The 15,000-nt window shown below is 35.3% G+C and overlaps 1 protein-coding gene across 1 annotated transcript in view; it reads left to right on the plus strand.

The window, feature by feature from the left end:
• Positions 1–2,209: 2,209 nt before the first annotated feature.
• Positions 2,210–15,000, plus strand: part of LOC127878845 (multiple epidermal growth factor-like domains protein 10) — a 31,611-nt gene continuing 18,820 nt past the window's right edge. The window contains exons 1-4 of the mRNA XM_052425369.1: positions 2,210–2,349; positions 5,194–5,403; positions 6,954–7,088; positions 9,034–9,171. Of these exons, the coding sequence (XP_052281329.1) occupies positions 5,289–5,403; positions 6,954–7,088; positions 9,034–9,171 (388 nt within the window). The 5' untranslated portion in view covers positions 2,210–2,349; positions 5,194–5,288. The remainder of the gene's footprint in view (positions 2,350–5,193; positions 5,404–6,953; positions 7,089–9,033; positions 9,172–15,000) is intronic.

Genomic DNA, 15,000 nt, shown 5'->3' on the forward strand with positions numbered 1-15,000 from the left:
CGTATTGGTATTTGTAGTGGTGGTTGTATTTGTAGTAGTGATAGTAGAATAAAGTATAGTAGAAGAAGTGTAGTAGTTAAGTAGTTATAGTAGAAGTATCAGTAGTGGTAGTAGTAGTACTGCTACTACTAGTCGTAGTTGTTTGTTGTAACACCAGTAATAGTAGTAGTTTTCGCAGTAGTCGTAGTAGTCGCAAGAATAAGTAGAAGTAGTAGTTGCAGTATAATGCTGCTGCTGATGATGATGATGTTGATGATGATGAAGATGATGATGATGATGATAACGATGCTGGCTGATGATTACAATGCTGCTGATGATACCGTTGCTTCTGATGGTGCCGATGCTGCTGCTGCTTCTGCTGCAGCTGATGATGATTATGATGATTAATGACGGTGATGATGGTGATGATGATGATTTTATTATTATCATGATTATAATTATTATCATTATTATATCTATTATCTTTTTTATTATTTAATTACGTTACTGAACTCCCCTCTCGAAAATTATAAATGTTTGCAGAAACATCTGTGAAAAATTGGACTTAATACTGAATAATATCATCGACAGAATGCATATTAAATATAATTCGTCAGCATCTTATTCGGCCTTTAATTAGCTGGTCTTGTTACTAATTTTATATTTAATTCTAACACGGCACGTGCCAAATTTCATATAAACAAAGAAGAAAATCGTCTATGGGTTATTCTGCAATAATTATGGACGGAGCTTATACACTGAAAGTACGCTCTATAACTAAACAAAACATGCCGAGGCATTTTCCACCAGCGTAATAATCCGGTTTTTTTTTATGAATGAGGGCGGAGATCTGATCGACAAAACAACCGAAAGTTATTTTTTATGGGCGGAACTTCACATAAATAATACACCAGAAAATTAAGATACATTGTATAAATCTATAGTAAAATCCGTTTAAGAATCTAAATAATTCGTGTACGTTACAGTTTTTGTCGAATAACCCACGACCGGAAGTTTAGATGCGTGGTTTCAAATCACTCGTGCCTCGCACTCGTGATACAATCCCTACGCATCGAAACTTCCGGCCGTGAGTTATTCGACAACAAACTAAACGTATACGAATTATTTCTTAATTATACCACGACTTTCGAATGAATTACCGATTGTTGCATGCGATGACCAATTATTTAGAAGCTACTATCTACTAATCAATCGATTAGTGGCGTATCCATGTGTAAGTATTTAAACTAAAAATAACTGGATTTCATTTTCAAGAGTTTAAATTGTCATTTGACGAAAATATGTCACAAATGAGTTATTGTAATTGAAATTAATATACTAGAATATGCATATCGTATAACAGTTATGACTTATACCATACAATAAACCCTATTCAAAAGCATAGAAATGAATATTATGGAACGGCCTGGTCGCGCATTATATTTTTATTTATTAAAATTATATTTATTTTTTATGGAACTTGATATCCACAGTAAAAAGCATTTCATGTTAACACAGAATCGTTTCTAATACATATTTTATATCTCCGAACAAACTGTATTTTCCCTATCAGCCGATGTTTTGCGAACCTTCATGAAGGTATAAATTCAATTAATTAGTTCTACTAAGGTATCCGCAATTTAGACCACAAACACAAGAGAGGGTTCTAAAGTTATTATGCAGAAGTTGCATGAGGTGTATCTCCAAAAAATCTGATTTTCTACACAACAAAACATCACTCCTTATATAGTGCGCGAACAATATTAAAAAACATTGGCTATATAAGCATGTGCTAACTTATACAACGAAAGACATACACTACAATGCAATATTTGACTGACATATAAAAATACATCGGGCAAGAAATAAATATGATTTGTTAAATAAAACTTACATTTGCATAATCATAGCTGTTTGTTTGCACTTCAGTCCAGATCCCTTATTCGCACATCACGGTGACATCATACGGGAGACCATGGCTGGGCTGGACTGCTGATAAGGTCAACGATGGTTTTGTAAATAACCGTGGCCATGCTGACAATTGTGGTTGCTGTGCAGGTGCACGATAAACATATAATTAAATAAATTAAAGTTAATTTTCATAATCATAGCTTCTTGTTTGTACTTCAGTCCAGATCCTGATCCCTAATTCGCATATCACGGTGACATCAAACGGGACTTCATGGAAGGACTCGAAAAGGTCAAAGGACTGTACTGCAGATAAGGTCAAAGATGGTATTGTAAATAACCAAGGCAGTGCTGACGATTGTGGATGTTGCGCAGCTCTCCTTAGACCGGCATGGGTGCAACTGACACTTAACAAGACTTGTATTGTGGAAAAGATTGTAGTTCTGGGACGTGCAGATGAAGGTGTGTAGAGATACACGCTTGATCAATACTAACATAAATTACGCAGGTTTATTGATATCATTTTACACAATAAAATGACATGTCTAAAACTAACACACCCGATCGCCATTCAGAATCCGCTTGTTTTTGATTTTTTGTTTATTTTTCTCGAAAGCATGAGAAGCATAACAAATTTACAAAAACTATTTACAATAATGCATACAAGTAAAAGTACACATGCAAGAATACACATAACGCATACAATGACCAGACGTTATAATGAAGAAGAAATCGGAATCAATATAATTATAGAAACGTTAATAAGTTAATATGTAAATAATACATTTCATTGGTAGATAATTATAGACGTATGTATATACGCTTTGTGAAATATGCATGACATATGTTAAAATTTTAAACGAGCCACTTCCCAAAGGTTGTATTCGTATTCTTATAAGAATGTTAAATTAAATAAAACACTTAACTCGACAGCCAATAGCCCTAATGCTTGATGAAGATTACCAGTATTAAGACAATCTTTGAAAAACCTGTGCGATGGTTATTGTCCTTTTAAAATATAAATGATAACATCTAAATTTCATATATATCTCTCTCTCTCTCTCTCTCTCTCTGTGTTGTTTCACTTAAACTTAATAGTCAGCATCAGCAGTTTGATATATTAAACTGGATACACTAACCAGTATCCATTTAACTACAACGTTATAGCAAGAATATCAAAACGTACGTATAAATTGTTTTGAGCACATTTTCAGCAACATAAAGGTTTGGGCCGGGTTGCTCAAAGCACCGTTACGATAACATTTCCATTAAGCTTTACATCTGTTAAGTACACAAACGCATCGTAATTAAATCAGTCGTTAACTTAATACTCCTCAAAAAGCCAGCGTTATTTTGAGCAACCTCTTTTAACGTTTATGCTGACTTTAACAGGCACGTTATCATGTAATGGTCCTTAACGTTGCTTTGAGCAGCCCGGCATTTATAACAACAGAAACAAACGAAATGAACGATTATATAAATTCCACATTAATTGCATAGATAACACGTTTGTATGAATGGGCGTGACTTTATTATTCTGACGATTTTCAGTATGATCCATATGCAGACTAAAAAGCTATGGGTTCAACTGACTATATCCCACAGCGAATATCACTTCTTTGGTGATGTCAAAAGTTCCAAGAGATTGTGCAGCTGAAGTCATCCCGATTTTACTTTAACTATTATTGCGTTATCCGTGCCTCATAGATATGTTCCTTTTTTCGGGACCGCGCGGTCATATGTTATTCCCAGGTATGCTCTAGGAAAGGGTCAGGTCTTAATGTGAATGCTGTTTTTTTTTTAAATCTGAATGTTGTCCATTATATACAACGAAGACATAATGTTATTGAATCCATTAAATAAATCATTTCATTTTGTGCATTTTTTTTAAATGCCACATTCACAATGTCGTCCGCAACTGTCGGAGCACATACACTTTTGCCGAGTAGACATACACTCTTTGTAATGTTTAAAAGCTGGCTTAACAGATCATCGATGGAGCGATTACCTCTTTTTGTTCTGGTGAGGACCCTACAGTATCGGTAGCTCTCTACATTGGCGTAGAGAAACTGACGTGTTTTCATCCACATTATTTCTATACAGGTCAATAGTTGATGGTATCAGCATGTATATCAGGCGCTCATGTCGCACCTGGCTTATTGAACTTCCAACGGAAGCCGAGTTTTATCGTCCGAAAAACAAACATTTTCGGAGCGCGAAGCTCATCAAAAAAACAGTCAAGCTAGTTCTAAATCCATATATCAATCTATTTCAACCTTACATAATGTAACGTTTAAGGGACCCAGTAAGATCATTTTATTCAGTAGTAATGGACTTGACGTTCATGACATGACTTATTTAGTCATTGTTTGGTTTGCTCTTCCTTATGCTCCCATCCTTGTGTACTTTATTTATTTCTCAATTTTTATGTTGCCTTGACTCATACAACCGCTTCTCAACATATGTTTTTACTCCCTGCATAGTATTTTGGATAGAGTGATGGAGCAATGCAATAAATGTTCATGCTTACTTTTATCTGGTCGACCAGCTTTTCCTTCGTTTCTATGTTTGTATGCATGGCTGATCTATGGTTAGTTCTACTATCATTTCCGAAACAAGGGTGATTTTGTCAAAGACATAATCAACAGCCTCCGTTATAGCTTGTTTCCACATTTCAGCGGATTTTGAAAGCAACAGATGATTTGTTTCACAATTTCCTCCCGATACGCAGATTCATTGAACACAAGTCCATCGCCTTGCTTTGCTTTGTGATGTCGTTTTCTCGCATTAAAGATGTCCACACACGGTGTCCGAGTTATTCTCCGGTTCCAGATTTTCGTCAAGCTGCTTCAAATTCTCCTATTTGGGACGTCTGTGTTCCTGCCGGTATGAAACTTTCAGTGACTAATATTTGCATATGGCCGTCCGTCGCATCGTCATGTATCGATTGCCCTCCTTATGCGTTTATGTAGAGCGGTCAGGTGCTGGGTCCAGAATTGATTAAAGTGTGGTCTTTACGTTTTCCCCGGAACTGATGTTTCTGTACACTATCGAATAATGTCACACAAATGGTCGCATAATTTCGCCAAACATCATATGTGGTATTAACTCCTTAATAATAGCTGTATAGAACTTGCCCTTGTTACATCTTATGTAAGATTTTTTTAAACTATTTCCAGAAATGAAATGTGATATATGACACTATTTTGGTCATAAAAAAAGTTTATTCAAGCAGCTAATACTATCTAGTTAAGTCATTAATATATTAATATGCATCGTACATGTTTGTATACTCGTTTATTGCAGAATCCACTCAGTTGTTCAACCTCACACTTTCACTGGGAAGACATAAGAAGTCACTTCAGGACGAAGCGCTCATTTTGCAAAATCGGTCTTATGCGATGAAAGTACTGGCTTCTCCAAGGGAACTAGATGCTGTTCGAGTTTCGGGTGGCACGGGACAAAACATCGATACCTATATGACTATATGCGAGATTATGCTATACCGACAAGCAGGTAAAGTGCTTTGAAGCTGACTGTTGTTTCGACGTATAGTAGTAATTAACCTTTTGATTTTGTTTTTTTTCAATACACGATATGTTCAGTGTTTGTACATGACGTCGCAACAGTAACGTGATATTTTCGCAATTGATACTTGTAAAGATGTATCATGTCCACGAACAAATTACTGTGCGGAGCGAGCTTATTTTAAATTATGGGGGGGGGGACGTAAGATAGCTTTCATCATTTTTATTTAGATATTTTTCTTATTCTTATATACTAGGTACTTTATGATTTTTTGTTTTGTTAATTTGTATTCTTCTCTGTGTGTATGTCAACAAATGCCAACTTGGTCTTTGTAATTAAGACCTATATAACTGTGTTCACACCGATATCATGGCCCCTAGTGTTGCGCATAAGTAAAAACGTATTGTTGCAAAAGTGCTGAAACAGTACAATATAAAGAAGTGAAACTCCAGCTGCTGGAGCAGTATTGCATTCTCATTAAAAACAATTAGTACAAGCATAATTACCAGTGTGTATAGTTATCTCCTAATTTTTTTTTTAATTTTTGTTCTAGCTGTCTAGCCCTAAGGTTTTACCTTAAACAATAGCTAATATAATGGTGAATAAATTTCCAACTAATAGACCTGAATGAATAAATCTAAACATTTCGTTTCCTTAGTTTAGAGAAACAGACCTATCTCTTAATTGTGTTAACTGTTGTGCAGTGTTTTTAATTTGAAATGCACATTTTTTATTCAATGAAGTTATTAACCAATTTCTGTATCATGAAATACTTATAGGTCTCTGATTTATAATGGCTAATTTACCTTGTTATTACTCCATGTTTTAAAGTAAATATATTTACATATTGTGTTGTTTATTGTTTTTGTCGTGGTCAGTTGTATGACTCGCGTTACCATACATTATTGTGATTATGAGAACGAATATTTTAATGTTCATAATTTTAAATTACGCCGAATGTCTAGTTTCAACATATGTGGAGTTTCAGACAAAAGCATTCGTTTCTTACCGACATATGTTTATATTTACTGCCTTGCTGTTGCTATGTTTCAAACAAGACTTCAAACTATTTATCAACACAATCACATAGGCAGACTATTTTGTGTTGACAATTGTCACATCCGTCACTGAAGTAATGTTAATATAAACATTATGATGTGTTTGGTAATTTTCATTAACAACATGTTTTAAATCTTAAAACTTAAATGATTCTCAGCAACTTTCTAACCCCAGTCGTTTGTTAAACATCCGTTTATTTCCCGTACAAAACTAATGAGCCATTCTGTGGCACGTGTAGTGAGAAAGTCCTTGTGTCTTCTATTAAATTCATATATATTTTTATGCGGTTGATCATGAAATAAGACTACCACGAGATTGCGAGACTTAAAATAACACATTAAACTTTTTATTGTTTTAAAGTTCAGAGAAAACATCGATAAAGAGTATGGAGGCAGTGCCTAAGCAGTCAATAAGGCTGAAATAATGATATCTTCTAAGTACTGGAATATGCGCAGATATAAAATTGTTATTTATTCCAGACTGTCTACCCGGAAAGTACGGTGTAAACTGTTCTAAAGAGTGTCATTGTCTTTCGGGACCATGTGAAAGTGTCACGGGAACATGCATGCCCGCTTTATGCAAAGACGGCTGGAGAGGACCCACCTGTAATAAAAGTAAGACTAACTATATAATAATCAAGATTGTGACCGATACACACTAATTAAGCACATTTGCGCTTTGAAATTTATTACACTTTATGGAATTCTCACTAAGTTATGAGATTGAAATTAGTTCATTGAAAAATAATTCTAAAAAGCTTACCGTATAGCATTTTTGCAGGTGTGATAACAGGAAATACGTTTGCAATGATCGTTTTAAGTACGGCTATGAATGCATGTAGATTATTCGATATTGCAATAGCACAGTCATATCCAATATGTTACTGTCTTACATATAACAAGCTAGTCATATAAATTACCATAACGCCAATAAGAGCCGTCGAACATCAACTTGATAAATGCGAAAATAATAACATGTTAACCACTTTTGCCATGATTAAATTACATACATTCGGGTCATTATTCATGAATAAACATAAATTTTACATTTGTTAGTGTGTCATAACTATTAAAGAGTGTACGTGAAATTGTATGCGCTATGTGTATCTGCTTCATATTTACTTGATGTAGAGCTACAGTTATGACTTACAGCGTTCAGCGCTTTGACTGATAATAGATGATCAACGTTTTATGATTGCAGCCTGCAAATCTGGCATATTTGGTTCTTACTGCTTCTTCATATGTCATTGTCACAACAATGTAACTTGTAATCCTTCTGACGGTAGCTGTCCCAATAATCAGTGCTCAGATTGATGGACACATAAAAACTGACTGTAGTGTAGGCAGGTGACAACATCAGGAATATCATCTTCTTTATTTTGTATGTTCAACTTTTGGTGAACGATTTATATCAAATAAAATTAAGGTTAAGCTGGTTCATTTTTTTTCTACAGTCGCGTTAATTGCGTGACAACTATTTTTGCGTTTCGCGTCGTTGGTCAATATTATTTTGTTTATACTTTAACGAAATTATGTTTTTGAATTTTGTATCGCAGCGTACGTACTTCTTGAATACCTTTAAACTATTGCTCAAACCTTTTTAAGTGGATTATTATTGTTTAGTTTTGATCGAGGTATGTTTGGTTTCAGCTGTGCCAGGGTGAAGAAGCAACGGGGTTTTCAGGGGTTAACACATGGGCTAGGCAGAATGTAAATACACCGTTAACAACTATAATTTTTCAAATATCTTAAGTTATTGAAATATATTTGAAGTTTTTGAAATATATTTGCAAAATCTTAAGTCAATAAAAAACAGTTTTTTCTTGCAGTTTGTGCCGGTATCTTGAGGTATAAGAATCTATCATTGAATACGTCTGAAATCAGTGACACAATTTGGCGTTGCGTGAAGCATAACCGTGCAGTACACATGGCATTTTTTAATAAGAACACACTCTTACTAAATAAAGTAATTATGTTGTATTTCAACTCACCCTAATCAGCATTTAAATCTGTCGTTTATGCTCTATTTGAAATTTTTAAGAAAATGTGTTTTAAAAAATTATTTGAAAGAAGAAAACTACCACTTACCGGTATTTACATCAATTTAAGTTTAATGAGGAAACCCACAGTCACGTGATCCTGCACCTTAGTGTATTCTCCTGCCATTTTCGACAAGGGGAGTATTGTAAAAATTCTTCTTGTAAATGTCCCGACATGTGCGCCTGTGTGGATACAAAATAACTGTAGCGTGGGTACGATAGCAATATGAGGCATACGTCAGCTAAAAGGTTGATATTGGTGTTCATCATAGTGTCTAGCGCGAGAATACAAGTTCGTAATAGTATGCAAATTTTATGATTTGCTTTAATTTTTTTTAATGAATACATGCTGAATAATGCTGAATCAATTTTATTTCATTCAATCGTTCTGCTACTACCACGATAATAATATTGTCAAGTACAAACACTTATTTTTCAGCGTCTTTGTTAAGTTCATGGTCAACGCTATCAACGAAAATTGCTTTAGCACTACTTATAATGCTCAATATACTATTTCATAGCTTGCGATCCTGGGTACTTTGGCAAGAACTGCTCCTCTGCTTGTCATTGTTACAACGGTTCAAGCTGTCACCGTGTGTCTGGCCACTGTCCTGATGGTCAGTGTGAACCTGGCTGGACTCAAAGTAACTGCAGCGTAGGTAAGACTTTTATTGTCCATTGGTGCCTCTTCAATTATTATTCAGAGCATTTTAGAATGTGTTTGCGGAAAATCGTTTGACTGTATTGTTACTGTAAATAATGAATGCTACTCAACTTTATCATATACAGCTATTGTTGTTTCCTCTATTCTTCTACTTTGATGATCTCTTTGGTTGATTAAAAGCAACTGTAGCGTCGGTAAGATGTAATATTTACACCTTGTGACAGCTAAATAAATCATTATGTAGCATTGTATGATGTGTATGCATGCAAAACAGTTTTATGATGTTGAATGCAATGCAAAGCTTCTTACAGATACACTTTACTTATGAGAATTGCTATCTTATTATCTGTTTTGTTTGTCTTTTTAAGCGTGTGAAAAGGGCAATTTTGGTACAAACTGTTCCTTCAACTGTCATTGTCTAAATGGCGAAACATGTGACCACATTTCTGGCCGCTGTCTTAATGACCAATGTGCGCCAGGGTGGACTCTTCGTAACTGTAGCGCTGGTACGATTAAATATTGTCGATTATTAATCAAATGTTTCACGCGTGTTATGATATTAATAAAATGGGGCATGCGTAAAAAAAATGTTGAATTATATCAACTTGTAATTACAACTACATTTTTGAACGGTTTTTCCATGTAATAGATACATTTTACTTCGTTAATTATAACGTTTTATTACCGATGGCCACTGTTCAGATGATCAATGTGCCCCTGGGTGGAGTACTAGTAACTGTAGCGTTGGTAAGATTTTAACTGTTTGATATATGACAGTCAAATGTTTTATTTTATCCTTTCTATGGTGTTTGCAAAGCTGTCTCTGCATGAACAATATGTATAATTTCAAACAAGCATACTTCTGACTATTTCGTGACATGATTATAGATCTTAGTTTACTTTTACTGCATAGCTACTCATTACTGCATCTTGCTGTCCATTTACCGCATGCAATCAATGGTTATTTGGTTTGAGCTGCTCCTCAGAGTGTCATTGCCTACACGGTGCCAACTGTAACCATGTCGTCGGTAACTATCCCGATGAGCTATGTGCGCCTGGGTGGACTAACAGTACCTGTAGCGTTGGTAAGATTTAAACAACAAGATTATTCCTAGCACGATATTTAACTAATTCATATGTATGTTTTAATTTAATAGCGTGTAAAGAAAACATGCAAATGTACAGTATACATATTTACTAAATAGACCTTTTCAAAAGTATGTTGCTACTGCCGTTTGATAGGATAGTAATTCTCATGCGATCAAGGACACTTTTTGCGTGCTTAGCTCATAAGCATATCATTTTTATATTGCTTTATTTCGGCCAATGTCCAAATGGTGTGAATGGTTATTTTGTCCCGTTTTGGACACACAAGCTTGTAACATGGGTAGGTTGAAAACAGTAAGTAATGCAATCAACATTTTTTCAAAAAGTATTTTTTTTTACATTAAAATTTTCCTGACTGTCACTTTGATCAAATTTAGTCAACTTTGGAATCAAAATAAAACTAGCAAAAAAAAAATAAAACTTTAAGATGTCGCAGAAATATATGAGCCTGTAAACGATATGAAAGTTGTTGTCCAAATGACAGTTTGGAGCGCCTTTATAAAGATTGAATTCGAATGGGTGCACTGCTTTTAATGCTACTATGTTAATTTCATTTCATGCGTTGTTTTCGAATGGTGGTTTTGACCTTGGTTCAGTGCGATAATTTTATGCAGCGGGAAAGTGACTTCCAAATGAATTGCGCAAATATACGTGTGTTAGGAAATGAAAATTTACAACAACGGTTTAACGCATTTATTGACGATTAAAACGATTTAATCGTATAACTTATAACTATTTTATGTTGTCTTTACTGTCAACTTAATATTAAATAATGGTCAGTGAAGTAGGAAGTAGTTGTATTAGCGCGTCTTATCTGCTGTGTACTGAATTGTTTATGCTTTATTGTCAGAAAGTACTATTATTTATGGTATATATTTAAAAACAGGGGAAACAAAAACAATAATAAAAACTGTATTACCAAAAAAAATAATTAATTATAGCCGGTGAGTTTGAAACACAGCTCCAAAAAGAAAGCTTTTTTTATATAAAAAAAAGAGCGTAGTTGTGTTAACACCAACGCATTTACTTAATACATCAGCTAATAACGGTAAATGTTTTCGCGGTGTTCTATAAAATAATACTTATTAAAATGACGGACGCCAATTGATGTCCTGAAAAGTTCTTCTGTCCTTTAGATATTACTGGCGTGTCCTTAGAGTTCTTGTATGACTTGCACCAGCCCATCGTCAATATTGAATCCTCTTATAACATACCATAGGCCATCATGGCACACACGGTCGACAGCTTTCTTAAAATCAATAAATTTATGAAATAGATCATGAAAGTGTTGCAGGTGTTACTCAATGATGATTTTGCAGTTTAATATTTGTTCCACTGTGCTCCGCTCAGCTCTGAATCCAGCCTGCTCTTCGCCCACAAGTTGCGGGGCATTATCTTTTTGCATAGTGTCGTAATTGCTGCAGTCGTTGCCTCTCATCCGTGCTTAATAAGCCTGAAAGGGACGTTGTCTACTCCGGTAGATGTTACTGCCTTAAGACTTCAGACTGCCTCTTCCACCCCTGCCTTAATTAGGGGTGGACGTTTGTTGCCCGCGTCTGGTCTGGGGTCGTTCTGAAGAAGACTGTTGAAGTGGATAGTTGTAGAGGTCACTGCAGTTTTCAATCCATCTGTTTATGACTGCGGCACTCTCAGTGAGGAGATTTCCGTAAGCGTCTGATATAACACTGACCTAGGGCTTTCTGATCATTGTGATGGTCTTGATGGTTATTTAGGCCTACTTGATGATGCCCGCGGTCATCTCTTTGTCGATGATGATTCGTGGTTCCTAAATCCATTCCCCCTTATCTCTTTCATCTTTTTCCTCGCCTCACTGTTCGCTTTCTGGTTATTGCCCTAGAGTCGAGGCTGGTGTACGTCTCATGCCTCAGCGCTCTTCTTTGGTCACATAGATCCATGACTTCGGTCGTCACCCTTGGCTTGATCTTCCTTCTCTCTCTCCAAAACGCTTCTTCGGCCGATGACAGAAGGACACCCTCGATGTTGTTGCTGATGGTCTCGATAGCATTGTCTACGATTTTCAGGGCTGTAAACTTGCCCTCTGTTATAACTGGATCTTTCAATTTTTCCAAGACAAATTTAAATCGAGGGTTCGTTGTGATGCGCTCGCATCAGGAAACGCTCTTGTGTTCGCCTGGTTAATGCCTGACTTTATCCGTTGCGGCGCCAGCATGACATAGATCTGGTTTTGTACTTGCCCGTTTTAAACATGCCATGTCGATGCTTTGGACGGTTTGTGTGGGTGAATCTTGTTGGCCAGGGTATGTTGATGGCTTCTTGCGAACTAAAGAAGTATCAAACCTCAAGCCAAATATACTTACTGTCCCTCACAAGTCTTGGTAAGTGTCTGGTCCAGCCTTTGCGTTTTAGTCGCCTTGGGCAACGAGGCTTCCTTTCTTTGGGACCTTGACTATGGTGCGCTCTAATTTTACATAAAACGCTTCAATCTCCTCGTCTTTGTAGTAAGCTGTTGGTGCGTAGACCAGGATAATTGTGATGTTGTGGGGTTTCGCTGATAAACGGATGGACATAAGTCTGCTTGAGGCAACTGATTACGTTTTTGACTATCTCCATCCTTACGATAAAAGCAAACCCTTGGCGATGTATTAAATCCTCACCGCTTGACCATGTTTTATGCCCTTCGTCTGTTGATGTCTCTCCGAATCCTAGCCACCATATCTCGGCTAGTCCGATGATGTCAATAGTTTACCATTTAACAATGAACTCGGGCGTCAGTTCATGGTTCAATGGTAAACTATTGACAATGGTTTCTGTACACGTTAATATGTATTGCGTTCATTAATTTCTTTTAATGCTCTAACTAAGTTCAAACGTTTTGCTTCTAATATTACTTCATCGAATGCAAATCACCGTCTCTGTCGATTATTGGATTGAACTGCTCCTCAAATAATTAACATTGCTCTAACTAAGTTCAAACGTTTTTCTTCTAATATTACTTCATCGACTGCAAATCACAAATATACCGTCTCTGTCGATTATTGGATTGAACTGCTCCTAAAATAATTAACATTGCTTTTAAGGAGTAAGCTTTAACCGCATGGTGGAAAAAGGCAATTCTAGCGTGTGTAATATGAAAAAAATTATTCCAGTATAATGTATACACCCTGCAAATATGAAATATTTTCAACTATGTTTGAATGTTTGTCGTACGTACACAAACATGTAATGACCCCTGCAAGCACATTAACAGACTACTTGCATACAAAATTTGCCACTTTAAAGGTGATTGTAGTCCATCCTTTGCAATGTAGTGTTATTTGATGTTTGAATATTTTTGTTAAGTATGAACACATCGAGGTCGCCTTGGCGTATTTGTTATGGTGCAGATCTTTTTGAGCTTCGTTTAGATCTCTCCCCTAAGACACCAAGCACTGTTTCTATGAAGAAATGGTACTCAAGAGCGTTTCAATAAGCGTTATAGCTTAACAAAGTGTTTAGCTCAATATCATATACGCCAGAAAACATCAACAAATTTAAGATACTAAAATATGAAAACAATTATAGCTATTCATAAGTTGGGTCAGATTTCACATCATTTTTGAGTAAAATGATCATCGTGGAATTGTGACAACGGATAAACCTGTGCTATATTTCCGGACACTATCCGGATGTTATTTTGCCTATGTAAGGAAATATATTTTTTTTTCCATTGGTGAAATTTACATAAACGAAGATTATTAAATCAATACATTTATTCTAATTATTCATTTTGACATCGTCAGTTTAATCAAATGTAGGTAACACTTTAATTCAAATATTTGGATTGACATGTTTATGATTGTGCATCCGATTAAAATATACTGTCAACACATTTCAAATACAAATGATACAAAGGGATTTGTAAAAGGGCACTATTTTTTGTTTATGAGTTTGTTAAAGCTGATTTTTATAAATTATTGAACAAGAAGCTCCGACACGTAATGCCATGTAGGTGTATGGGAATAACATGTAGCTTAGACTGTGAAACACTTCACATATCAGGTCGTTACACTTTCTTAAAGCGGAATGTCAATCTTAACACTGACAAGGCGCAGCAAGGGCCTAAAAGCACATAACATATTGTTTATCCAACTTGAAAACTTATAGATTTAAGCTAAACATATCTATGTTCTTATTTGATGCTTTTCTGCAATTTTTACATACTCGTCCGAAGTTTTTTTTCTCAATTAGTAGCGATTTGGAAAATCTTCTACACTTCTGCAAAGATGTTCTTGGAGTCAGAAAGTTTACATTCAGTGTAGCCGTTTACGGCGACTTGATTGGTAGCCGTGATGATAGGTGTGTACGTATAGTAAAAGATTGGTTTCAAATAACTTCAAGTGACAATATTATATTAAGAACGAAATTGGAAGATTGTTTGATTTACTTGAATGATTCTAAACAAAATTGCAATGTTTAATTGTGTTATATATTCAATTTTTTAATTAAACGCTGATATTACTATGTATTTACCATATCTACTTAAATAATATATGAGTGCGTTTTTTCTCTTCTTTTAAAATTAAAATTGTTATTTTATCATATTTATAACAACGACATAAACAATGGTTCCAAATATACCTACACACACTGTGGACATGTGAGATAAAACTAATTGTGCTTAAATATATTTAAACTCATCCATGCTAGATTATATTATTTATGCACGTACCACTTACTATCTTTACGTACTTGTTAT

The sequence above is a fragment of the Dreissena polymorpha genome, chromosome 4, assembly GCF_020536995.1.
Source record: "Dreissena polymorpha isolate Duluth1 chromosome 4, UMN_Dpol_1.0, whole genome shotgun sequence".
NCBI classification, from domain to species: Eukaryota; Metazoa; Mollusca; class Bivalvia; order Myida; family Dreissenidae; genus Dreissena; species Dreissena polymorpha.